The following is a 27,892-nucleotide window of genomic DNA, read 5'->3' as shown; positions in this document are numbered from 1 at the left end:
TCTTTTTCCATTTTATACGGGATTGATTATTTAATGCTAATATGAAGATGCAAGTTCCAGTATTTCTTTCTTAGTAAATTAGTAGCAAAACATAAATTTTAAATTCTTGAAAAAAAGAAATTGGGGCAACTGGGTGGCTCTGCTGGAGCAACTACCTTTGATCAGGTTGTGATCCCGGGGTCCTGGGATCAAGTTCCGCAGGGAGAGCCTGCTTCTCCCCCTCCCTATGTCTCTGCTTCTCTCTGTGTCTCTCATGAATAAATAAATAAAATCTTTTTTTAAAAAAATATATTAAAGCATTATGTATCATTTTTAAATTCAGAAATATTTACGATATCAAATGAAAGGACTAATATGTTAAGATAAAAAATTCAGCATGTGTTTTCTCTCTGAAGTCTAGTAAACTGTTAGTGCTTGGTATGAAATGGTAGCCTATTTTTTCAAAGTGTTTAATCCAAAGTATCTAAACTATTAATAGTAGAAAAACTATTGCATTATTAATGGGCATTTATAAGGTGGTAAATATATTTAATCATAAATATTTTAGAGAATTTGAAAAATAGACAAATATTAAGAAAACTAAAATTCACTAATTCTACCATTGATATTTTTCTGTATTTTTGTATATGTAGTTTCTGTGTATATTTTAATGCCAAATTTGGGTTATATAGATACATAATTTGATATTTTTCATCTAAGATTATTACTATAGCATATTTCTATGAATTAAATATTCTTTGAAGGCACAATTTTAATAATTATGTAAAACTCTATAGTAGTTAGCTTATAATTATTTTCTATTATTTATTTAACTGTTGTGTTTCCATTGTTATGTTCTTATAATAAATACATCTAGACACATCTATATTTATTCTTAATTTTGATTATTCCACCAGGATAGATTCTAAGAAGGGAATTCATAAGGTCATAGGATAAAAGCATTTTCATGGCTGTTGAGAATATTGCCACATTGATTTCCAGGAAATTTGAATCAATATGAATTCTCATCTAGAATTGATTTATGTCGATCAAAATTCTGTTTTTAACACCTTGTATAAAACTACATTTAATTTCTTTTATGACAGTCTTCTTATCCCATGCGTGTGAACAGATGCAAAGAAATCCTAAATAAAGCTATTCATATGAAAAAATCCTTAGAAAAATTTATTGGAGATGCAACTCGCCTAACGGATAAGCTTTTGGAATTGTGCAATAAACCGGTATGACCATAAATCTTCCTACTTAGAGTCCAGTATTGGATCACTTATATAAAACTTCCATATGATTTTAGCTGGTTTTCTTTCATTTGATTAATTAAGTTAAAATTCTAACGTAAGTAGATATACACATACGTAAAAATTCATCAAATCATATACTTTAAATATATGCAGTTTACCTTAATAAAGCAGTTTTTTAAATTTCTATCATGTCCCTCTCAAATTTATACTCTGAAATTTCTAAAAGCTCTTGTTAGTGTAGATTATTCTGAGAGTAAATTGTCCATATTAATTAGAAATAATTTAAGTAGAGGAATATGAAATAAGCTGTAAGACTCTATACAAAATACTCAAAATCATCTCTATTATTATTTTGTGTTGTATCTTTAAACTTTCAAAACTTATATACATTAACCTACACATATGAGAGGAAAAGATTTGAGTTTGGTTTTCATTTTATTTCATTCTTTCAGGATGTGTTTATTTCCTTGCCTGTTGACAGGCACTATGCTAAGTGAAACCCAAATCAAGAAGATATATTCTCCTGCATTGAGGTGCTGATAGTGTTGTAGGAAAATAAGCCAATGGCTATAACTACTTTTTTCAGTATACTTGTATCTAGAGTATGAATATGCTTATAGAAGTAGCACATTCTTTTGCCCAAGAAAATGGAGGGGGGGAAATCCCTAAAATATATATATATAGGAAAGGTAAAAGTGAGTGAGGATAGTTCTGAGGAAGAAGAGAGAGACTGTTTACAGGTAAATAGCTAGATTTCACTTTACAAATATTCAATCTATTAGCTATTTATAGGTGAGAAAATATAGGCTATTTCTTACCTTTTCTGTATTACTAAACACCTTGAAAGAGTAATCTGTTTTAGCTATCTACTTGAGCCCTATTGACTTCTAATGTACTTGGCATTATCAAAGACATTGATAATAGCCAACATTTACTAAGCACTGGCACTTTTCTAAATGCTTTACATATACAAGTTTTCAGTTATTTATCTGAAATTTTTGTGGCCAGCTAGGCTGCATTTAGGAATTTAGAATTTTTCAGATTTTTTAAAGGTAATATAGTGTATGTACTCAATATTGAATATCCCTGCTGAGAGTATTCTGATAGAGTATCCCATAATCAGTTTCATAACTGTTTCTATAGTGAGATATACTAATATGCCCTGGGAGAGAAATTCAGGTATCATTTTGCTGCTCAATGAGATTTGATACAAAAAAAAAACAGTTTGATTTACACAGCTCTTTGGATTTTGTAGTGTCTGTTAATAAATCGTAGGCCTTTATTATCACCATGAGTCATGAAACAGCCCTGTGGTATTATTATTGATAAAGTAAAAGAGTATGGAGCAAGTAAAATGAGAAGTATAAAGAATTCTTGGAAAACTGCTGACTGCTTAACCATTGTAATTAAAATATTGTGGAAGTGAAACTTTTGGTTGAAATTAAGTGTTCTATAATACAGTGTAAACCTAGAGAAATTAAAGTGTGCTATTTTTTTTTCCCCAGGTGGATGGAAGTAGTTCCACATTAAGCATGAGCACTCATTTTAAAATGCTTAAAAAGCTGGTGGAAGAACCAACATTCAGTGAAATTCTCATTCCTTTACAATCAGTCATGATACCTACTCTTCCATCAATTCCGGGTGCTCATGCTAACCATGAGCCATTTCCTGGGCATTGGGCCTATATTGCAAGCTTTGATGATATGGTAAAATTCAATATTATATAACTGTAACTGTGATTTTAAAATTTAGTTAAATTAAAATTTCAAATTAAGTTTTTTAAAAAAATGTTTTTCTCAGAAACTAAGTGAATTTTATTTGCAAAGAAATAATGATTAGAAATACAGAAAAATAAAACTTTTAATACTGATGGGATAAAATTAAATGTTAAAATCCTATGTTCCTAGTATCTGTGACCTATAAAAATACCCATATGGAGAAGACTGATACTTTTCTAATGTATATTATGATGAACGAGAGTCATGCATCTTAAATAGCATGATAGGGAGATGGTTCCTTCTCAGTTTTTAGCTTTTTATGTATTCCAGTGAACATGTTTACTCTCCTAAACTTCTTAGTACATATTGCTAATGTTACAGGTCTATTTCCAATCAATTACTACCTTTGTATTGTATTGTCAACTTTTCACCCATATGCATTTATCTTCCCCTATTATTAGATATACACACATAATGTTCATGCTTATTCTCCTTTTAATCTTCTACAACCCCTAAGACAGTGTCCTTAAAGCAAAAACCCATGTTCAGTCAAGTATTTTGATTTTTTTTAGATGCTTGTATTATTTTAGCATGAGTATCATTTTTATTTTTCACAATTTGATTTTTTCCATACTTTCTTTCATCCTAAAAACAGAGGAGAACAAAGTACAGTTTTTGCTTATAGTTTAGGAGGAAGCAAAATTTAGCTAAGAAGAGCTTGATTTTTTTTTAAGTATGTGACTATAAATATGTGACTATTTTAAAGAAATGGCACCAGAGCATTTCTAAGTAAATATTTCTGAAAACTATTTGTTCCAGTAAATCTGTGTATCAAAACATTTGTTTAACTGTTCCAGAGACAGATATTAAACCACATAATGAAATCATTCTTTCTTACTTATAGTCATGCTTTGTTTATAACTTAATAGTATTCAGGTTATTTGCTCACCTCATTAGGTAGACTTGGTTTTGGAAGAGTTTCTTGTTTCAAAAGTCAAGTAACATTAAATTGATAATCACTTCTTACCATTAAAGACGTTTAAAAACAGTGTCTCTGGCTGTAAAGACAGGTTCTCTAAAAAATATTTCAAAAATCTTTTAGAAGGGCCAGCGAGGCTTCTAGAAGGTAGTTGAGTGTCTACCTTCTGCTCAGGTCACAATCCCGAAGTCCTGGGGATTGAGCCCCACATTGAGCTCCCTGCTCAGTGGAGAGTTTGCCTCTTCCTCCCACCCTACCCCCACCTCCTGTCCCTCGCTCCTGCGTGCTCATTTGCACATGCTCTCTTTTTCTCTCTCACTCACTCTCTCAAATAAGTAAAATATTTAAAAACAAAATCTTTTAAACATGGCTGTCCTGAAGAGGGTCCCTCAGTTTGAATGTGTAAGTACTTATATTGCTGATGAAGTAATCCTTTTACTTTATAGTCAATCCTAATGGGTGACAATGGCTTTCTATGCATGGCAACTATTTTTTCATGGGTCATCAGTGATTATGATAAAAGAAATGTTAAGATAATAAACTTATTACATGATATAGGTTATTATATTCTTTTTTGTTAGGTAGCATGATATATATATATATATATATATATATATATATATATATATGAAAATTTAAACAAAGAATCTTGACCTCAACTTATATGTAACTTACTATATTTTAGGTGGAAATTCTTGCTTCTCTTCAGAAACCAAAGAAGATCTCTTTGAAAGGATCAGATGGAAAGTTCTACATCATGATGTGTAAGCCAAAAGATGACCTGAGAAAGGATTGTAGGCTAATGGAATTCAATTCCTTGATTAATAAGGTTTGGAGATAGTTTACTTTAGAGTTTCCATAACTACTGTCCATGTGATACAGTCTTTTCATTATGCACATAGATCATTTCTAAACCATACAATTGAAAGATGAAATTTAATTATTTTTTATACGCTTTTTGTCCCTCTCTATCTTCTCCCCGTGTATCACTAGTACCTCTTTTATTAGCAGGAGAAGTTACAGACTTTTAACATAGAAAAGATACAGCAACAGATAATTTCATTTTTAAGAAAGAACAACTATGGTCTTTACTTTGTGTAACCAAAATAATTTAAAAATTAATATCACGTTAAAAACCCATATCAAAGGCACTGTGAAATAAAGGATTGCTTTTTATTTAAAATGTTTAGTAAATTGGTAACCTAATTCACTGACTTTAACACCATTCGTATGTTTATCCCAAGCTCCCTTGAGTATTTTTCTGGTTAGGAGTATCAAGTGGCCTGGGTTTAGTTTATAAATTTATCTTAATCAGCTTTGTAACTGATTTATTTCATTACTCTTCCCCCACATATAAAATACAATGGCCTGATTGTGAAAAACTACAGTCTGTGTTGGTCTAGGAGACCACAAACTGATCTTCACATGTCATTCTAATGCTGTACATTTGACATTTATGTTGCCTATTTATTCCTAAAGTTTAAAACATGTTTTTGGTTAGTGATTGTGCTTTTGAATTGGACAGTTTGCAATTATAGTTGTGTGCTTAGTTTATTTCATACAGTTTCAGAATTAAACAAAACATCATTTATCTTTACCTAGAATAATTCAGGATTAATCAGATGAAACGTAAAAAGCTTTCTTCTGCTAGGAGGCAGTTTTTCAAATGAAGCCCATAATATTAAACTGTAAGAATAAAATTACATTTTGAGGATATTATAAAACTCGTAGTTTCTTGTTTAGATAATCAAAATTAAGCAGCAGTCTTTGTGCCTAAGGACTTACATTTCAATAATATCTATAAAGCAATAAAAAACATTTTGTCATTGTTAAATATAGAACTATAATATTTTGAACACAATATTGTTGTCACATTAGTAGTAAATAATTAAAAAGGGGGACTTGCCCAAGGCATTTTTAATGATTTGGAAAAAGACTATGGATACTATCCCAGTAGCTTCCTTTCCTGCCATTCCAAGGAATTATTCAGCTGTACCACATAGTAAACTTTCACTGACTTTCTTTTGCTATGAAATGAACAATCTTTAGATGTATATTTGACATATTCAGAAATTTTGAATTTTTAAGTTTATGTGTGTGTTTTTTTAATAGTGTTTAAGAAAAGATGCAGAATCTCGTAGAAGAGAACTTCATATCCGAACATATGCAGTTATTCCCCTGAATGATGAATGTGGAATTATTGAATGGGTTAACAACACTGCTGGCTTGAGACCTATTTTGACCAAACTTTATAAGGAAAAGGGTACTAAAATTAATTCTTAAAATATAAACATATGAGTATAAAACCTAATATGTGTGTAATTATTATTAACATATGCCATTATACCTTTTATTTGTATAAGCAATAGTAGAATTTCTAGGCTAAATGAGATTCTATATACAGAAGTACTTATGTGTTTTTCTTCCTAGGGTTCTAATTTCATTTTTATCGCAAGAGATATTCCAAGAGAATGTGATGTAGCTTACAAGGATGTATATTCAAATTTGTTTTTCACAGAAGTATTGGTTAGCAATTCTGAAACTATGTGTATACTCAACTTCAGCAAAATATAAATATATTGTGGATAATGAGAGCTAGTTTTTTCACTGTGAGAGAAAGAAAAGGAAAGGGAAGGCTAAAATAGAACTGAAAGTATTAGATTGGAATTAGAGTCTCCACCTGGCCAAACCTGAGATAATTTGGGGAGCAAAATAAGTAATGATATAGTATTAGATTATAACTCATGAAATAAAATAGAAATGAATTTGCACTGATATAAATAAATAATAAGTAGGAAAACAGGAACAGTTCTTCCTTATAATAGAATTGCGGTGAATAAATGTAGAGAAATTGATGGAAATAGAAAATCATCAATTAAAAAAAAATCATCAATTAGAAAGTACCACAGTAATAATTGTTACAGGTAAAGGTATCAGTGGGTGGTGGAATGCATGGGCAAAAGTATGATGAGAAACAGGTTATTTGTTCGGTCTCAAAGTATCTCCCCACAACATACTTATGAATTATAAAGGGGGAAAAATAGGAACTTTACAGTGGAGAAACAAAAATATTACTGGTTTGAACTCTTAAAAAATGGTCAAGGTAATAAAAGTCAAAGATAGAAATTTCCCAGATTTGAGGACATTAAGGATACATGACAACTGAAGGTAATATGGGATCCTGGATTGAATCCTAGCCCAGACAAAAAGACAGTGATGTAGTGGGACAGTTGATGAAATTTTAGTAAGGTCTGAAGTTTAGTTAATATTATAACAATATCAATTTCCTGATTTAGGTAATTGTACTATTATTATGAAAGACATGAACATTAATAGCTGAGTGAAGAATGTCGGAGAATGCTTTGTATCATTTATACAGTTTTTTATAAGTCCAGAACTATTTCAAAATAATTTATTAAATGCATATGATACAGTATATTAAAAATAAATAGATCAAAATATCAGAATTAGGTAGAAAATAAGTATATTTGTTTCTCTAGGGCTGCTATAACAAAGTACTACTAACAACAGAAATGTATTCTTTCATAGTTTGGGAGTTTATGAATCTGAAATCCTGTGTCAGTAGGGCCAGATCACTGATAGTTCTAGGGGAAAACCGCTTCCATTCTTTTCTGTCAGCTACTGCTGGCTCCAGCAATCTCTGACATGCCTTAGTTTATAGATGGTTCACTTCACTCTCTTTCCTCTCTGTCACCACATAGTGTTCTCCCTAAGTCTATATGTTTCTGTTTTCTTCTTATATAATACTTTATATACCAGTTATATTATATTAAGGGCCCAGCCTAATGACCTTATCTTTACCTGATTACATGGGCAACAACCCTATCTTTTTTAAGGTCACATTCACAGGTACCAGGGGTTAGGAGTTAAGCACATTTTTTAAGGCTATAATTTAACCTGTAACAATAAGTGATATTAATAAATTATTCTTGTGCTAATTATATACCTTTTTTTATTGTTAACAAGTCTGATTATCCCTATTTTATGTATAGTGCCAGAAGTTAACTGGCACTATACACTTGGATAAGTGACTTATCCAAGTTCACAAAGCTGATAGGTTGTAGAGCGGAAACTCAAAGAATGGAGTCTCATTCCAAGGAACTTGCTATTGACTATCTTATTGGAAAGATAAAATATTGTATGTGTTTTAGTTACTGCTTTGGTTTTTTAAAAATATTTCAAAAAATTTTTTAGTATCATGAACACATAGAAACTATGTAACATTTGAGTCTAAACACCTTAAATCTCAAACTTTTCCATAAAACTTTTGGCTGTGCCTTGCTGTAAAAAGCACCAAACCATGGTGGCCTAAGAGGCACTTAATAGACTGGAGTCATATCACCCATCTAATACAGGCTCATCAATGTGTTAGAAGGAAGAGTTCTTCTGTTTCTCTAGATGATTTGCATTGTACAAGATTAGCTCAAGAACCAGGTATACAGTGAGTCTGATAGGCTAATCTTCAGACAGTAAATTATCTCAAAGTACCATTTTAGGTTTTTTAATAATGATTCTGTGTGGGTTTATACTACATGCTGAGGAACAGAGAAATCACTATAATTTTAGTGAAGGCTGCAGCATTTTTACAATTCTAAGTGTACTCTTCACATTGGATTTATTCAGAGTGACGTTTTCTGGAATTAGTTTATCCCACGACATCAGTTTTAGTTGACATTAATTTTCATCAACAAGAGGCTTCACTTTGGATAAGTATAGTGAAACATAATGTGTTCTATTATTTTATCATAATAAGATAAATTTACCTATGCATAGTGGCAATTTTTCTATTTGTTCTTGATTTTGAAGAATAATTTGAAAAAAAATAGATTTTTTTTTTTTAAAGGAAAATTGCCCCTTTTCTTATTTGGTTTATGTGATTAGTGGAAACCACTTTACTTTGCAGGAGTTTATATGACAGGAAAAGAACTTCGGCAGTGTATGCTACCAAAAGCTGCAGCTTTGTCTGAAAAACTCAAAGTATTCCGAGAATTTCTCCTACCCAGACATCCTCCCGTTTTTCATGAATGGTTTCTGAGGACATTCCCTGATCCTACATCATGGTAAGTTACCAAGAAGATAATACATTGTAATAGTTAATGTTTTAAAAAATATTTTAGGTTTGTATTGCCTCATGTGGCATAAGGATATTTGATAGGCATTGTGTTTTCTTAAGGTACAGCAGCAGATCAGCATACTGCCGTTCTACTGCAGTGATGTCAATGGTTGGTTATATCCTGGGGCTTGGAGACCGTCATGGTGAAAACATTCTCTTTGATTCTTTAACTGGTGAATGTGTACATGTGGATTTCAACTGTCTTTTCAATAAGGTAAGTCATATGACTTACTCTAGTTAATTGTATGTTTTCTCCCAATTTCCTTTCCTCAAGAACTGTTTTTCCTAGACCTACCCATTGGTAATGTTACAGTCACAGTTGAGTCACATTGAGAGTTTATTGACTGGTTTTGATCAGTGAATCCCTGAGTGGTCAGTAAAACAACGTAGGATGAAGAGAACTCAGAAGAGTGATAGAGTAAAACCAGCACTGAACTTGAAATCCAAAGGTTCAAGTTCTGATTCAGTTGGTTCTTAGTTAATGTAAAGATGGACAGATCAGTTCATTTTACTGAGACTCAGTTTTTTTAGAGAGACAGAAGACTTTAATGTGTTGGTTTCCAAACCTGCAGCATATCAGAATCATCCAAAAATTTAAACAAAATACACATATATCTAAGCAGACATCCCAAGAGATTCTATAGGTCCAGAGTGGGGTCTAGGAATAGATTAAGGTAGTTGGACTCTTCCTGATACCCCTCTAATTTTCCAAAGTCATGATCCTGGAAGGCAGGCTGGTAAATTAACCTCCTATTTTCTTCATTCCCATTCTCTATGGATTGCCTTCTGCTGTCACAGGAAACCAAGAAAGGTCACAGATACAAATGAGATGAAATCAAAGATAAACCACTGGTACATACCAGAAAGGAATTTAGGGAACTCAGTAAGTTTAAGGATGAAAAGGCCCTATGGAATGCAGGTTGAGAATGGCAGAAAATAAGATTTAAAATTTTAACATAGTTATCTTTTAATAAAATCCATTGTTTTAAGGGAGAAACCTTTGAAGTTCCAGAAATTGTTCCATTTCGACTGACTCATAATATGGTTAATGGAATGGGTCCTATGGGAACAGAAGGTCTTTTTCGAAGAGCTTGTGAAGTTACAATGAGGCTGATGCGAGATCAAAGAGAGCCTTTAATGAGGTAATTAACTTATGTTTTGTAAACAATTAACAGTAATTTTGAATGTAATTATTGATTTCTAAATATATTTTTTAATAATAGAAGCTGATTTGCATTGGTTGAAGTAGTTTTTTTTTAAATAATAGCTATTAAGGTATAAATTATAGTTCATTATAGTTCATTGCAGCATTATTTATAATGGCCAAGATATGGAAATAACCTGAGTGTCCACTGATGGATAATTGGGTAAAAAAATAATGGTGTGTGTACGTACATACGTACACACACACACACACACACACACACACACAGAAATACTATTCAGCCATAAAAAAAGAAGGAAATCTTGCCATTTGCAACAACATAGATAGACTTTGAGGGCATTTATGTTTAAGTGAAATAAGTCAGACAGATAAAGACAAAGACCATGTAAGATCATTTATATGTGGAGTCTTAAAAAAAGTAGAACTACCTTATGATCAGATAATCACACTGCTGGGTATTTACTGAGAGAATACAAGAACACTAATCCAAAGGAATACATGGACCCTGATGTTTATAGCAGCATTATTTGCAATAGCCAAGATATGGAAGCAGCCCAAGTGTTCACCAATTGATGAATGGATAAAAAAGATGTGATATATATACACAATGGAATATTACTTAGCTATGAAAATGAAATGTTGCCATTTGCAATGACATGAATGGAGCTAGAGAGTATAATGCTAAGTGAAATAAGTCAGAGAAAGACAAATACTATATGATTTCACTCATATATGGAATTTAAGAAACAAATAAGCAAAGGGTAAAAAAAGGGGCACAGCAAGAAACAGACTCTTATTATAGAGAACAAGCTGATGGTTACCAAAGGTGGGTAGGGAGATAGGTTAAAAGGTGATGGGGATTAAAGAGTGCACTTGTCATGATGTACACAGGGTGATGTATGGAACTATTGAATCACTATATTGTACACCTGAAACTAATAAAACACTGTATGTTAAGTAACTAGAATGAAAAAAAATTTTAAAAAAAGGAAAAGAAAAACTGAGCTCATAGATACAGAAAACAGATTGATGGTGGCTAGAGGTTGGAGGTGAGGGTGGACAAAATGAATGAAGGCACAAACTTTCAGCTATGAAATAAAGTCATTGGAATATTATGTACATCATGGTGACTATAGTTAATAATACTATATTATATATTTAAAAGTTGCTGAGAGTAGATATTTAAGTTTTCATCATAAGAAAAAATTTATAACTGTATGGTGATGGATATTAACTAGATTTATTGTGATTATTCTGCAATACATACAAATATCAAGCCATGTACACCTAGAAGTAATATGTTATATGTCCATTATATCTCAATTTTTTAAAAGATATAATTTACACAGAGTGAATTTACCATAAAATTCACTCTGTAAGAGTATGCATTACAGGGGTTTTTAGCATATTCCCGATTGTGCATCCATCACTACTATCTAATTATAAAACATTTTCATTACCCCTAAAATAATTTAATAGTCACTCTCCATCCCTACTCCTCTGCCATCTTCTAGGAACTGCTAAATGTATTTTCTGTCTCAATGGATTTGTGTTTCTGGGCATGCATATATAAATGAAATTGTACAATATGGCATTTTTTGTCTGTCTTCTTTCCCTTGATATTTTCAGGGTTTATCCCTTTTGGATTGTGTATCAGTAATTCATTCATTTTTTATTATAAAATAATATTCCACTGTATACCACATTTTGTTTGTCAATGAATGGACATTTGGATTGTTTATACCTTTTTGCTATTGTGAAAAGTCTGGGGGTGAACATTTATGTACAAGTTTTATGTGAATATATATTTTCGGTTTTCTTGGGTAAACCTGGGTGTTGAATTGCTGGATCATATGTGAACTCTAAGCCTAACATTTTGAGGAACTTTCAAATTGTTTTCCAAAGCAGTCATAATACTTTACAATTCCAATGGCAGTGGTTGAAGTTTCCAATTTCTCCACATTCATACCAACACTTGTTACTTATCTGTCTGTCTTACTTTATCCATCCTAGTATCACATGGTATCTCATTGTGGTTTTAACTTAAATTTTCCCAAAGATCAGACCAGTTATGTTGAGCATCTTTTCATGTGCTTATTGGTCAGTTGTATATCTTCTTTGGACAAATATCTATTCAATTCTTTTCCCATTTTTAAATTGGATTATTTGTCTTTTCATTTTTGAGTTCTGAGAGTTCTTTACATATTCTGGATACTAGATCTTTAATAGATACACAATTTGCAAATATTTTTCTTCCATATATGGGTTGTCTTTTTACTTTCTTTTTTTTTTTTTAAAGATTTTATTTATTTATTCATGAGAGACACAGGGAGAGGCAGAGACATAGGCAGAGGGAGAAGCAGGCTCCCTGTGGGGAGCTCGATGCAGGAATTGATCTCAGGACCCCAGGATCATGCCCTGAGCCAAAGACAGATGCTCAGCCACTGAGCCACCCAAGCGTTCCATCTTTCGACTTTTTTGATGATGTCCTTTTTCACTTGCAAGTTTTTACTTCTGATGAAGTCCAATTTATCTGTTTTAGTTGTTGTTATTTATGAAAGTATTGCATAATCCAAATCATGAACAGTTAAATTACACTTCCATTTTCTTCTAAGTGTTTATAGTTTTAGCTTTTACATTTGTTAGATCTTTGATCATTTTCAGTTATTTTGTGTATCTAGTGTGAGGTGGGGGATCACACTAATTCTTTTGAATGTGCATATCCAGTTTTCCTAGCACTGTTTTTTGAAAATACTATCCTCCTCCACTTAATTGTCTTGACCTATATATGCAAGAGTTTATATCTGGACTCTCAGTTTTATTCCACTGATCTCTATGTCTAACCATATTCCTTCAACACATTGTCTTGATTACTGTAGCTTTATAGTAAATTTTGAAATCAGGAAGTATGTGTGCTCCATCTTTTTCTTCTTTTTCAAGATTGTTTGACTATTATGGGTTCTTTTCATTTCCATAGGAATTTTAAGATTTTATTATTAACTTCTGCAAAAAGCCAGTCTAGATTTTGGTAGGAATGGCATTGAATCTGTTAATCAGTTTGTGGAGTACTGTTATTTTAAAAATATTATGTTTCTGAACTATAAACATGAGATGTCTTCTCATTTATTTAATTCTTCTTTAACTTCCTTCTATAATGTTTTGTAATTCTTAGTTTTCAAGTCTTGTATTTTTTAAAATGTGCTTTTTAAAATGTTATTCCAAATGGAATTTTTTAATTCATTTTTTGCACTGTTCATTATTAATGTTAGAAATACAACTGATATTTGTATATTTATCTTGTATCTTGCAAACTTTGCTGAGCTTATTAGTTCTAATACATATTTTTACCTTAAGATTTTTCTCTCTCCAACAGTACATTATCTGCAAATAGTTTTGCTTTTTTTCCTTTCCAGTTTCATGCTTTCCCCCACCCACCACCCCTGCTTGGCCAATTACTGTAGCTAAATGAGTATCAGATAGGCAAAGTGAGAAGTCTACATCTTTGTCTTATTCCTGATCTTAGGGGTATAGAAGTCAGTCTTTCACTATTAAATGTTATCAGCAGGATGTAGTTTTTTTAAAGGACTTTTAAAGCTTATTTATTCACCTTCTTTCTTTAAAGCTCTCTACCTGATATTTTGGTAGAACATACTGGTTAGACATAGGCAAAGGCAAATTCTCTAAAAGGGGAAGTATTGCATCTTGTGAAATACTAAGAGCCCCTATCCCAATCTGGGAAGTCAGGAAATAATTTCTGGAGGAAGTAGCAGAAATCTTAACGATAAATGGAATTGGCCATGCAAAGGGGAAGAGAGTGTTCTGAATAATAGATATATTAAGGCGAGTGAAGGCATTGACTGCCTAAAAAATGTAATTCTGTTTTCTGTAGAGTACACTTCAAATAGATGGTGCTGTGATGATAGTGCACAGATGAGCAGGGCTAGATTATGAAAAGTCCACATGAGGCTGGTTTACATATTTAAACCTTGCCCTGAAGACAACCAGAACTCATTGCGGGTTGGAGTAAGAAGAAAATTTATTTTTTAATTTAATTTTTTTAAAGATTTTATTTATTTATTCATGAGAGAGACAGAGGCAGAGACACAGGCAGGAGAAGCAGCCTCCACGCAGGGAACCCGACGTGGGACTCGATCCCGGGTCTCCAGGATCCTGGGTCTCCAGGACCGCTGAGCCACCCAGGCATCCCAAGAAGAAAATTTAAAAAGAATAAATGAAATCATTAGATTTTGCACTGTAGAAAAATTACAGTTGCATACTAGACTAGAGGCCAGAAAACTAGTTAGAAGACTGTTGGAGTAACTCAAGAAAACATGATGTTGCATTGGATGAGGTAGTGACAGTAGAGATGAAAGTAAGTAGATTTTTAAAGGGCTTTAGGAGGTAGAATTGAGTGTTAAAAGGAAGAAAGGAAGGAGAGGCAACGATGACACCCAGACTTTTGTTTAGGGCAAAGGAGTGAATGATGTTCTTATAGTTCGGGTCATGAATTTTGGAAATACTGAATTTGAGGTGCCTGTAAGAAATCTGAATGGGTTTTTCCATAGGTAGCTGTATTTGAAGTTCACAGTATGCATTTAGAAATGACACGCAGAACTCACCTTACTCTACTCTCCAAGAACACCTCAGACCCCCCCCCCATCTTCCTTCTACTCTCTTTCCTTTCAACCCCCTCCAAAACAGTAAGTTCACATACCTTACTGACAGAGTACTAATGCATGTTATAAGAATATTGCCATTATTTTCTCATCCTTCACTTATTTTTCACCTAAGTGTTGACTATAGTGACACTTCTTTTTAGAGATGTCATATTATTATATTTGTTTACATTTTAGTGTCTTAAAAACTTTTCTACATGATCCTCTTGTGGAATGGAGTAAACCAGTGAAAGGACACTCCAAAGCACCACTGAATGAAACTGGGGAGGTTGTCAATGAAAAGGTTAGTAGTTCTTTAAAAAAAAAAAGGTTAGTAGAAATGTAGCTTGATATGAGCTGACATCGCATGTCTCTATCAATGAGAATTGATTCTAAATACTGTCAGTGACTGGCTATTGAATCCTCTGAAATCTAGTTCTTTATTTTATTTTTTTAGAGAGAGGGGGGAAGCGGCAGAGGGAGAGGGAGACAGAGAATTTTAAGCAGGCTCCACACCCAGCACTGAGCCTATGTGGAGCTTGATTTCACAACCCTGAGATCATGACTTGAGCCAAAATCAATAATCAGGACACTTAACTGGTGGAGCTACCCAGTTGTCCCTAAAATCTAGTTCTTTAGTATGAAAATGCCAGTGAGTTTTCTTTATTGTCATTACTAATGTTAACATTATTATAATTTGTGTAATGAAGTTCAAGACATACTTGTTTAACTGTAGCCAGTTTACAATTTTGAGATATAGTGAGAAAAAGTTGAACACAGATTGCCTGAACTTACAAAGTAGCAGTCTCAACTTTAATATGTAGCAATTCACTCCTTACTAATATTAGTTGAAGTCTCAGTTTGCAGATAATCGTTTTTATTGTTAGAATATATTGAAGATTGTTATTCTAATAACATCGATCTCACTTTGCATTTTGATAAGCTTTCTATTGAGAGAAATGTGTACCATTCCAAGTAGCTTAGAACTCCATTTGCACATAGTAACATAAGCTTAATATTAGGCATTCAGAGTATTGTTGCTATTATTAGAATATTCATTCAAATGTTGAAGTCCTAACATTTTCCGGGTAAATTTTTTCTAGAATTGTAATGTGGAAGGGATTCCCTGGTATTTCACATAGTCCAGAAAAAATGTCCTTGCAGTTGATGTTAAATCAACATTGCAAGCTTCAAAATCAGTATCTCAATTTTGTTTCATTTCTTCTGTTTTGTCTGTATTTGCTCCTAAAAGGGGGGTAATGATTTGTAAAATGACATAAACATTGGTCAAATACCAGAAAAAGTAGTAATTTCAAATTATCAACATGCAGGGGTTATTGGGTTCTTAGCACTTATGATTTTCAATTTCTTCTTACTAGGCCAAGACCCATGTTCTTGACATCGAGCAGCGACTGCAAGGTGTAATCAAGACCCGAAATAGAGTGACAGGGCTGCCATTATCTATTGAAGGACATGTACATTACCTTATACAAGAAGCTACTGATGAAAACTTACTGTGTCAAATGTACCTTGGTTGGACTCCATATATGTGAAATGAAATTATATCAAAGGATATGCTAATAATCTAAAATTAGTGCATTTGGTATTAACTGTGATTGTATATTCAATTCCAAAGTACAGTATAAATTTATGTTCTCAGAGCAACTGGTATTAATTCCTTTATTGTTAATAATATTTAAAATAATATATGTTGTTAAGAAATAAACTTTCTTTTTTTAAAATATTTATTTATTTATTTGAGGAGAGAGAGCGAGAGTGCACAAGTCGGGGAAAGGGGAAAAGGGAGACGGAGAAGCAGACTCGCCATTGAGCAGGGAGGTAGCTCTACTTGGAGCTCCATCCCAGGAACTCCGGATCATGATTTAAGGCCAAGGCAGACATTTAACTGAGTCCCTCAGGCTCCCTAAACTGCTTTCTCTTTTTTTTTTTTTTTTTCCCTAAACTGCTTTCTTAAGTATATATTGTTTATTAAACTGGGGAAATGGAACATCTTATGTTTTTATGCTCTAAAAAGATGTATTTGCAAGAAACAAGCCTAATTTCATTTTATAACTTTTATTTTCTTTGAAGTTCAAGCTAGCAAAAGGATTAATTTGAGCAACAACAAAAAATTATATTGAATAAATGCTGTGGGCAAAGCACTATGCTAGACTTCATGCACAGAGCTACTACCTCTCCTGCCCTCTAGGAACTTACAGTGTAGTCTAAAAAAAGCAGATATAAACGGAAAGCACACATCAAGTTCACTTCATAAAACTTTTTGAATGGCTAAAATGTAATAGAAAAAACATAAACCAAGGAATATGAATATGAAAACTCAATGTAATTTTAAAGGTACTGTCATACTGAGTTTGCCAGAATACAGAATCTAGTAGTCTTAGAAGACACTTAAAATTTTATAAGATTTTAAAATTAAAGATTTTAATGTTCATTTTTTGTAAATTTTCTTGCAGATGACTTAAAATAATTCACAGTATTTACAAAGTAATGAGGTTATTACATTCAAATTTTACCTAAGTTCGCTTAAGAGAATTATGCTTTTTTGTACGGTATAGTGTGATGGGGGAAAACAAGAAAAACCAAGAGCCATGTATATGAAAAGTGTATCATTTCCTGTGGAGCTTAATGTTGAGTTTTAGGAAGCTGAGCGGGTGGTTGGAGAGGAGTTAGGACATTTGTTTGTTTGTTTGTTTGTTTCAACAAATAATTTGGAATAGGAAGCTGAGTGGGGGTGGAGAGGAGCTAGGACTTTTTTTTTTTTTTTCAACAAATAATTTGGAATAAAACGTTTTTAAAAGCTTTGTTGTAGGGTTATATTCCTGGGGGAGGAGAGCCTCCCCCTCTCCAAACAAAATAAACTAAACCAAATAAATCACCAGATCTTTCCAAATTCGTGTTGAAAAATACTGAGATTGGCAATCGTAGGACACAGAAGCAGTCAGGAAGAAACCAGCGTTCCCACACTGGCGCAGCCGACCCGCGAGGCGTTCACTCCACCCCCACGCCTACTCACAAAGCCCAGCTCTGTCAGCCGACCCGCCGCCGCGCTCGGACGTAACCGCCGAGAGAGCGCCGGGATTAGAGCCCCGCCCCGGCGATGCGGCCTCCAGCCGGCCGCTCTAGGCCCGGCGAGCGCTCTCTATGGTCGGGCGGGCGGTGTGTTGTCATCCGCGGAGCGACGGCCGGAGGCGGCGGCGTAGGCCCCGGCGGGGCGTTTGGTTTCGGTTTGGCCCTGACTGGAATTAGCGTTGACGGTCGAAATGGGAGTCCCCAAGTTTTACCGATGGATCTCGGAGCGGTATCCCTGCCTCAGCGAAGTGGTGAAAGAGCATCAGGTGGGTGAGCGCGGGGCCAGCGGCTCGGCGGGCCGAGGACCCGGGGCCCCGCAGCCCTCCCTCCGCCCTGGGCCGGGGCTCCACAGCCTCCTCTCTGCCCGCCGTCTGCGGGGTGACCGGCGGCGGGAGGGCGGGGGAAGGTTTGAGGAGAGCCGGAGGATCTGAATGAGGGCGACGACGTGGGTTTGGTTTCTGTGCGCAGAGCCGCGGGGATGGCGGCCGTTCTGACAGCTCCGCTGCGGCTCGGGGCCTTCCGGGGTCCTGAAACCGAGTCCTGCGGCGGACGCTTCCGTGAAGTCTCCGCTCCCCTCCCCGGGGAGCCGCGTCCTCCCTCGGAGAGGCGGCGGCGCGGGAGCGGGCGCCCGGAGTCCCCTCCCCCCGGCCCAGGGAAGCGGCCGGTCCACGTACCAACGGCGAGGAGTGGCTCCGCAGTCGAGTCACCTTGTTTACTTTGCCTCCTCGGGACCTGCATCCCGCTGCACCTCCAGCGCCGAGAGTGTTTGACACGGCCGATGGTTCACATTTGTGGTACCTTTTGTTACTCATTTTCCATTATCCCAGAGGTCGGACGAATCCCGCTTTCCAAAAGAAGCAGAAATACACTTGGACGGGCAGGGGCAGTTATTTGGAGGCTTCGGTGTGCGAGTGTGTTTGTGTGCGTGTGCACGGGAGAGGGAGGAAGAAAAAGAGAAATGGATTGCTAGAGCACTAACACTAATAATAATAATATCTGGTGTGTAATCCGGGATGTCATAATATTGCAATGCAAGGATTCCAAAAATGTTTATATATTGGAACTGTGGAAAGAAATAACAAGCAGTTCTCTATTAGGTCAACTAGACTTCGGGTGATGATGTTAGTGTTTGTCACGTTGAATGATTTTGGTAGGTAGATCTCTAGTCCATTTTACATTTTACAGGGCAAAAAAGGTTTTGATATCTGTATAGCCAATGAATCCGTTGTGATGGGTAACATTTTATTGGTCAGGGGAAATAATCTAGCCAACACCATCATGCTGTTTGTTAAATTATGGTTTAATCTTTTAAAAAGTACAGTGAGCGTGAAGATAGGGTTAAACTTCCAGAAGGGATACTTTGTTGTTGGATCCCAATCAGATTCGGTAAATGAAGAAAAGCTTACCAAAAATTCCAGAACAGTAGATTATTTTTCATTTATTTGAGTCAGATTTAGGAAGATATTTCTTCCCAGAGAAGAGATTAAAAAAAAAAAAGAAGAAGATTACTACTACATTGCATAAATAGACATCAACTTTGGGTTTGCCTAGGTCATTCATTCAACAAAAGTCTGAGTACCTGCCATGTATCAGTCACTTTATCTCCAAAGAGGAAAAAATGTGATTGTTATTTGGAATGGCTTGATAACATAATATTTATTCATTGATATTTTTACTCTGTACTCTTCAGTGCAGAATTTGGTTGGATGAAACTGTCCTGGCTTCTCACCATCCTGAGGAGGTTTTTTGTTTTGTTTTGGTTTGGTTTGGTTTTTTTTTTTTTACTGAAGAACAAAAATAGCCTCTCTAAGGCAAAAGCGATAGGTTTAAAACTTGGCTTATCAAAGTGCTGTCCTTCAAAAATATTTGATTCATGTGGTTAACAACAGCAAAGAAAGCAAATGTCATAAAGGGTTACCAGCTACTCTCTTGAGCAGTATTTAAAAGATAGTAAGCCAAAGTGAGTCACAGTGATTTATTTTTTTTTAAGATTTTATTTATTTATTTGGCAGAGAGACAAAATCAGAGAGCAAAAGCAAGGGGAATGGCAGAGGGAGAAGGAGAAGGTAGCTTACCCGCAGAGCAGGGAACCCGACACGGTGCTCCATACCTGGACCCTATATCATGACCCCAGCTGAAGGCAGACACCCAACCAGCCGAGCCACCCAACCACGCCAGTCACAGTGATTTAAAAACTAGTCCTAGAAGGAAGGGATTGGAGGAAGAATAGGTTGTGGGAAGATGGTGGTGGTAAAGACAACAGCATTGTTTTTTGGTCTTTCTGAATCCTCACATAAAAACAGAGCAACTAGATAGCAAAGTTTGAAATCCAAAGAACATTTATGACAAAACCATGTAACACTGTATCCCTGTGAATCCCCAAATACAAGTAGATGGGGACAAACTACCAATAGCCTCTAGACCCAGTTGGTGTTGGCATCCCTGCAAGAGGAAAAAGGAAGCAATGGGGCAATATCTGATGGACCTGAGAACAGGATAACTGCAGATTATTCACAAAAAGACTGTAGGCCAATTATATAGCAGTATATGTAAGTAAGGGGCTTTAAAGGGCAAGAATAGTCAGCCTCCTATGAATTCTCATAAGTGACTTGCCAAGACATTGTTCTGAGGTAGATATAGTAAAGGATAAAACAGATATGCTCCCTATGCAAGAGCAATGGAAATGTTAGCTTGTGTTTCCTTCTGTACAATCTGTAGCAAAATGCATAGACGATTGCCTTTAAAAGTGCAGGCACTGAACCTCCCAAGACACAAGAGTCCAGGGCCAGATGGCTTCCCAGGGGAATTCTATCAAACGTTTAAAGAAGAAATCATACCTATTCTACTAAAGCTGTTTGGAAAGATAGAAAGAGATGGAGTACTTCCAAATTCATTCTATGGGGGGAGGGGCAAGATGGCGGAAGAGCAGGGTCCCCAAATCACCTGTCCCCACCAAATTACCTAGATAACCTTCAAACCATCCTGAAAATTTACGAATTCGGCCTGAGATGTAAAGAGAGACCAGCTGGAATGCTACAGTGAGAAAAGTTCGCGCTTCTATCAAGGTAGGAAGACGGGGAAAAAGAAATAAAGAAACAAAAGGCCTCCAAGGGGGAGGGGCCCTGCGAGGAGCCGGGCTGAGGCCGGGGCGAGTGTCCCCAGGACAGGAGAGCCCCGTCCCGGAGGAGCAGGAGCTGCACCAACCTTCCCGGGCGGGCGGAAAGGGGCTCGCAGGGAGTTGGAGCAGGACCCAGGAGAGCGGGGATGCCCTCAGGCTCCCTGGGACACTAACAGACACCTGCGAGCGCAGGAGAGTGCTCCGAGCTCCCTAAGGGCTGCAGCGCGCACGGCGGGGACCAACCGGAGCAGCTCGGAGGGGCTCGGGAGCGGCTCCAGGGAGGGAGCTGCGGGGCGGGAGCGCGAATCCCACAGCGCAGGCCCCGGAGCACAGGGCGCCGGGACACAGCCCAGGATCCGGCCTCCCCCGGGACAGGCAGAGGCCGGGAGGGCCCAGGACAGCAAGGACGCTCCTGCCCCGAGCTGAGCAGATCAGTGGCCCCGCCCCGGAGCCTCCAGGCCCTGCTGACGGAGAGCCGAGAGCCCCGAGCCCCGTAGTTCCTGCGGAGGCTGAATCCAGGCTTCCAGAGTTGCCATAGCAACTGCGACTGTTCCTCCTGGGGCCCCACGGGGTAAACAACCCCCGCTGAGCCCTGCAGCAGGCAGGGGCAGAGCAGCTCCCCCAAGTGCTAACACCTGAAAATCAGCGCAACAGGCCCCTCCCCCAGAAGACCAGCTAGAGGGACCAGTGATACTCCCCCGTGTTCCAATACAACTTGTTTTTGGCCACTCTGCACTGAGCAAAATGACTAGAAGGAAAACCTCACTTCAAAAGAAAGAATCAGAAACAGCCCTCTCTCCCACAGAGTTACAAAATCTGGATTACACTTCAATGTCAGAAAGCCAATTCAGAAGCACTATTCTACAGCTACTGGTGGCTCTAGAAAAAAGCATTAAGGCCTCACGAGACTTCATGACTGCAGAATTTAGATCCAATCAGGCAGAAATTAAAAATCAATTGAATGAGATGCAATCCAAACTAGAAGTCCTAACGACGAGGGTTAACGAGGTGGAAGAACGAGTGAGTGACATAGAAGACAAGTTAATGGCAAAGAGGGAAACTGAGGAAAAAAGAGATAAACAATTAAAGAACCATGAAGACAGATTAAGGCAAATAAATGACACTCTAAGGAAGAAAAACCTACGTTTAATTGGGGTTCCCGAGGGCGCCGAAAGGGACAGAGGGCCAGAATATGTATTTGAACAAATCCTAGCTGAAAACTTTCCCAATCTGGGAAGGGAAACAGGCATTCAGATCCAGGAAATAGAGAGATCCCCCCCTAAAATCAATAAAAACCGTTCAACACCTCGACATCTAATAGTGAAGCTTGCAAATTCCAAAGATAAAGAGAAGATCCTTAAAGCAGCAAGAGACAAGAAGTCCCTGACTTTCATGGGGAGGAATATTAGGGTAACAGCAGACCTCTCCACAGAGACGTGGCAGGCCAGAAAGGGCTGGCAGGATATATTCAGGGTCCTAAATGAGAAGAACATGCAACCAAGAATACTTTATCCAGCAAGGCTCTCATTCAAAATGGAAGGAGAGATAAAGAGCTTCCAAGACAGGCAGGAACTGAAAGAATATGTGACCTCCAAACCAGCTCTGCAAGAAATTTTAAGGGGGACTCTTAAAATTCCCCTTTAAGAAGAAGTTCAGTGGAACAATCCACAAAAACAAGGACTAAATAGATATCATGATGACACTAAACTCATATCTGTCAATAGTAACTCTGAATGTGAATGGGCTTAATGACCCCATCAAAAGGCGCAGGGTTTCAGACTGGATAAAAAAGCAGGACCCATCTATTTGCTGTCTACAAGAGACTCATTTTAGACAGAAGGACACCTACAACCTGAAAATAAAAGGTTGGAGAACCATTTACCATTCAAATGGTTCTCAAAATATACCCTAAAAACTACAGAACACTTCTGAAAGAAATTGAGGAAGACACAAAGAGATGGAAAAATATTCCATGCTCATGGATTGGCAGAATTAATATTGTGAAAATGTCAATGTTACCCAGGGCAATTTACACGTATAATGCAATCCCTATCAAAATACCATGGACTTTCTTCAGAGACTTAGAACAAATTATTTTAAGATTTGTGTGGAATCAGAAAAGACCCTGAATAGCCAGGGGAATTTTAAAAAAGAAAACCATGTCTGGGGGCATCACAATGCCAGATTTCAGGTTGTACTACAAAGCTGTGTTCATCAAGACAGTGTGGTACTGGCACAAAAACAGACATATAGATCAATGGAGCAGAACAGAGAACCCAGAAGTGGACCCTGAACTTTATGCTCAACTAATATACGATAAAGGAGGAAAGACGATCCACTAGAAGAAAGACAGTCTCTTCAATAAATGGTGCTGGGAAAATTGGACATCCACATGCAGAAGAATGAAACTGGACCACTCTCTTGCACCATACACAAAGATAAACTCAAAATAGATGAAAGATCTAAATGTGAGACAAGATTCCATCAAAATCCCAGAGAAGAACTCAGGCAACACCCTTTTTGAACTTGGCCACAGTAACCGGAGAAGGACAAACAGTGTATGTTCTCATTCATTTGGGGAATATGAATAATAGCGAAAGGGAATATAAGGGAAGGGAGAAGAAATGTGTGAGAAATATCAGAAAGGGAGACAGAACATAAAGACTTCTAACTCTGGGAAATGAACTAGGGGTGGTGGAGGGGGAGGAGGGTGGGGGGTGGGGGTGAATGGGTGACGGGCACTGAGGGGTACACTTGACGGGATGAGCACTGGGTGTTATTCTGTATGTTGGTAAATTGAACACAATAAAAATTTAATTTATAAAAAAAAAAAAAAAAAAAAAAAAAAAAAGCTGGAAATATTCCAAAAAATAAATCTTTAGTTATTAATTACAACACTATTTCTAAATAGTAAAACACAGTATTCAATGTGCTTCAATAGGAATATTTACAGCCACAAAACAGAGACCTTGAACAGTATACAAAGGATGTCGAGTAGCTATTCAAAATAGTGTTGGAAGTCCTAGCATCAGGCAATCAGAACAACATAAAAGCACATTTAATGGCATTCAAATGGCAAAGAAGAGTCAAAAACTTCCCTCTTCGCCGGATTGACATTTTACTCTACATAGAAAAACCCAAAAGCCTCCCCTCCAAGATTGCTAGAACTCATACAGCAATTTGGTAGCGTGGCAGGATACAAAATCAATGCCCAGAAATCAATGGCATTCCTATACACTAACAATGAGACTGAAGAAAGAGAAATTAAGGAGTCAATCCCATTTACAATTGCACCCAAAAGCATAAGATACCTAGGAATAAACCTAACCAAAGAGGTAAAGGATATATACCCTAAAAACTATAGAACACTTCTGAAAGAAATTGAGGAAGACACAAAGAGATGGAAAAATATTCCATGCTCATGGATTGGCAGAATTAATATTGTGAAAATGTCAATGTTACCCAGGGCAATTTACACGTTCAATGCAATCCCTATCAAAATACCATGGACTTTCTTCAGAGACTTAGAACAAATTATTTTAAGATTTGTGTGGAATCAGAAAAGACCCCGAATAGCCAGGGGAATTTTAAAAAGGAAAACCATATCTGGGGGCATCACAATGCCAGATTTCAGGTTGTACTACAAAGCTGTGGTCATCAAGACAGTGTGGTACTGGCACAAAAACAGACACATAGACCAATGGAACAGAATAGAGAACCCAGAAATGGACCCTGAACTTTATGGTCAACTAATATTCGACAAAGGAGGAAAGATGATCCACTGGAAGAAAGACAGTCTCTTCAATAAATGGTGCTGGGAAAATTGGTCATCCACATGCAGAAGAATGAAACTAGACCACTCTCTTGCACCATACACAAAGATAAACTCAAAGTGGATGAAAGATTTAAATGTGAGACAAGACTCCATCAAAATCCTAGAGGAGAACACAGGCAACACCCTTTTTGAACTCGGCCACAGTAACTTCTTGCAAGATACATCCACGAAAGCAAAAGAAACAAAAGCAAAAATGAACTATTGGGACTTCATCAAGATAAGAAGCTTTTGCACAGCAAAGGATACAGTCAACAAAACTCAAAGACAACCTACAGAATGGGAGAAGATATTTGCAAATAACATATCAGATAAAGGGCTAGTTTCCAAAATCTATAAAGAACTTATTAAACTCAACACCAAAGAAACAAACAATCCAATCATGAAATGGGCAAAAGACATGAACAGAAATCTCACAGACGAAGACATAGACATGGCCAACATGCACATGAGAAAATGCTCTGCATCACTTGCCATCAGGGAAATACAAATCAAAACCACAATGAGATACCACCTCACACCAGTGAGAATGGGGAAAATTAACAAGGCAGGAAACCACAAATGTTGGAGAGGATGCGGAGAAAAGGGAACCCTCTTACACTGTTGGTGGGAATGTGAACTGGTGCAGCCACTCTGGAAAACGGTGTGGAGGTTCCTCAAAGAATTAAAAATAGACCTGCCTTACGACCCAGCAATTGCACTGTTAGGGATTTACCCCAAAGATTCAGATGCAATGAAACGCCGGGACACCTGCACCCCGATGTTTCTAGCAGCCATGTCCACAATAGCCAAACTGTGGAAGGAGCCTCGGTGTCCATCGAAAGATGAATGGATAAAGAAGATGTGTATTATGTATACAATGGAATATTCCTCAGCCATTAGAAACGACAAATACCCACCATTTGCTTCAACGTGGATGGAACTGGAGGGTATTATGCTGAGTGAAGTAAGTCAATCGGAGAAGGACAAACAGTGTATGTTCTCATTCATTTGGGGAATATGAATAACAGTGAAGGGGAATATAAGGGAAGGGAGAAGAAATGTGTGGGAGATATCAGAAAGGGAGACAGAACATAAAGACTTCTAACTCTGGGAAATGAACTAGGGGTGGTGGAAGGGGAGGAGGGCGGGGGGTGGGGGTGGAATGGGTGACGGGCACGGAGGGGGACACTTGACGGGATGAGCACTGGGTGTTATTCTGTATGTTGGTAAATTGAACACCAATAAAAATTAATTTATTAAAAAAAAAGTGCAGGCACTGGTGTAACCATGTGAATGCACTTAACACTGTTGAACTGTACACTTAAAAATGGTTAAGATGGCAAATTTTGTTATGTATATTTTACCACTGTGGTAAAATGCCGGCATCAGAGTACGCATTATGAAAAGGAACAATATCGCTCCAAGGAGGCCAGAATTGTTGAGAGGGTGGAGGGTTACATATTAAAGTGCCACAGTGCATAAACAGACAGTTTAGCTGTGGTAATAAAATTCCATTGGAGTAAGAAAAAAACAAATCTGAAGAGCTACCTGCAAGAGGGACAATAGTGACAGAAGGTTAAGAAATACTGCTCCACAGCAGTTCTGCTTGGTTTCAAGTTTAGCTCCAACACTTACTTTCTAGAAAAAGTCACAAAAAATCATTTTGTGACTCAATTTTCTCAGCTACAAAATGGAGATAATAATTCTAGGATTGCTATGCTTAAGTAAGTGAATGCACATACAGTTGGCTTTGAAAAAATTGGAGCACCGACTTCCCACACAGTCAAAAATCCAAGTATAACTTTGACTCCCCCAAAACTTAACTGCTATTACTACTGTTGACTGGAAGCCTTACTGATAAGATAAACATCTAATTAACACATATTTTGTATGTTATATGTATTGTATATTGTATTCTTACAATAAAGTAAGCTAGAGAAAAGAAAATTATAGGAAAATACATTGACAGTACCGTACTGTATTTATTGAAAGAAATCCACATGTAAGTGGACCCATGCAGTTCAAACCTATGTTCAAGGGTCAACTGTAAAGCATTTAAATCTGTATAGTTTATGGCAAGTGCTTAACAGATCTTAGCTGTTATTATTATTGTTATTATTACTATATTTTGAGAGAGAGACAGTACTCGTAAGCAATCTAGGGGAAAGGGGGAGAGAGAGAGAGAATGGGAAGCAGGCTCCATGCCTCCAGCATGGAGCAGGGCTAGATCTCACAACCCTGAGATCCTGACCTGAGCTGAAATAAGACTTGGATGCTTAACTGACTGAGCCACCCAGGCACCCCAGATCTTAACTATTACAATAGTGCTGTACTAGATTGTAATCACAAAGAGAACTGCATATGCTCTAAGAGTTTGTAATCTTAGTTGTATGACCTTAGTTTTACAAAGGCCAAGTTTTCATCAGATATATATGTTCCTCATTACAATATCATCTCTACTTTTGTGGTACATAATAGGTCTTCAGTGAATAGTTATTGAGTGAAGGAATTTATTAATCATAGCATATTATTATAACATATAAAGAATCATAGTATGTAAAAACATTGCATATAAAAATATGCATAGTATATGTAGTATGCTTTAAAGTATGCTTGTTAAAGGGGTGCCTGGATGATTCACTTGGTTAAGTGTCCAACTCTTGATTTCAACTCAGGTCATGATCTCAAGGTTGTGAGAGTGAGCTCTGTGCTGGGCATGGAGCCTGTTTAAGATTCTCTCTCTCCCTCTACCCCTCCAAAATAAAATAAATAAAACATGCATGTTAAAAAATGAATTGAAGCAATAAAATCTTGGGATTCAGATAAATAGGATTAAAGGACTCTGACAAAAGAATTGGTCACAACTCTCTTAAACAGTCATATATTGTCTTTTTGAAAAAGACATTTTGCCGCCACACTAAGTAGGATACAAAGTTACACTAACAAAAAGAAACTACTGTTTTGAGAAAATTAGATACTAA

The 27,892-nt window shown here is 36.7% G+C and overlaps 2 protein-coding genes across 10 annotated transcripts in view; both read left to right on the top strand.

Moving 5' to 3' along the window:
• Positions 1-16,686, top strand: part of ATR (ATR serine/threonine kinase) — a 95,804-nt gene extending 79,118 nt beyond the window's left edge. For 2 of the 5 annotated variants that reach the window (XM_055321192.1, XM_055321191.1), the window contains exons 39-47: positions 1,086-1,220; positions 2,744-2,944; positions 4,621-4,764; positions 6,048-6,198; positions 8,860-9,016; positions 9,130-9,283; positions 10,060-10,211; positions 15,088-15,193; positions 16,269-16,686. In XM_055321192.1, coding sequence (XP_055177167.1) covers positions 1,086-1,220; positions 2,744-2,944; positions 4,621-4,764; positions 6,048-6,198; positions 8,860-9,016; positions 9,130-9,283; positions 10,060-10,211; positions 15,088-15,193; positions 16,269-16,442 — 1,374 coding nt within the window. In that variant the 3' untranslated portion in view covers positions 16,443-16,686. Of the gene's footprint in view, positions 1-1,085; positions 1,221-2,743; positions 2,945-4,620; positions 4,765-6,047; positions 6,199-8,859; positions 9,017-9,129; positions 9,284-10,059; positions 10,212-15,087; positions 15,194-16,268 lie in introns of those variants that run through there. The other 3 variants (XM_055321193.1, XM_055321194.1, XR_008663916.1) reach the window with 2 other exon arrangements.
• Positions 16,687-17,714: 1,028 nt separating this feature from the next.
• The window catches only part of XRN1 (5'-3' exoribonuclease 1), a 110,190-nt gene continuing 100,012 nt past the window's right edge, over positions 17,715-27,892 (top strand). For all 5 annotated transcript variants that reach the window (XR_008663914.1, XM_055321150.1, XM_055321148.1 and 2 more), the window contains exon 1: positions 17,715-18,245. Coding sequence is in view for 4 of the 5 variants with exons in the window: in XM_055321150.1 (XP_055177125.1) it covers positions 18,171-18,245 (75 nt within the window). In the remaining variant the exon portion in view is untranslated. The remainder of the gene's footprint in view (positions 18,246-27,892) is intronic.

Source organism: Nyctereutes procyonoides, unplaced genomic scaffold, assembly GCF_905146905.1.
Source record: "Nyctereutes procyonoides isolate TBG_1078 unplaced genomic scaffold, NYPRO_anot_genome, whole genome shotgun sequence".
Taxonomy (NCBI): Eukaryota; Metazoa; Chordata; class Mammalia; order Carnivora; family Canidae; genus Nyctereutes; species Nyctereutes procyonoides.
Note: the sequence above shows the minus strand (reverse complement) of the source record. Positions and strands in the feature narration are given on the sequence as shown.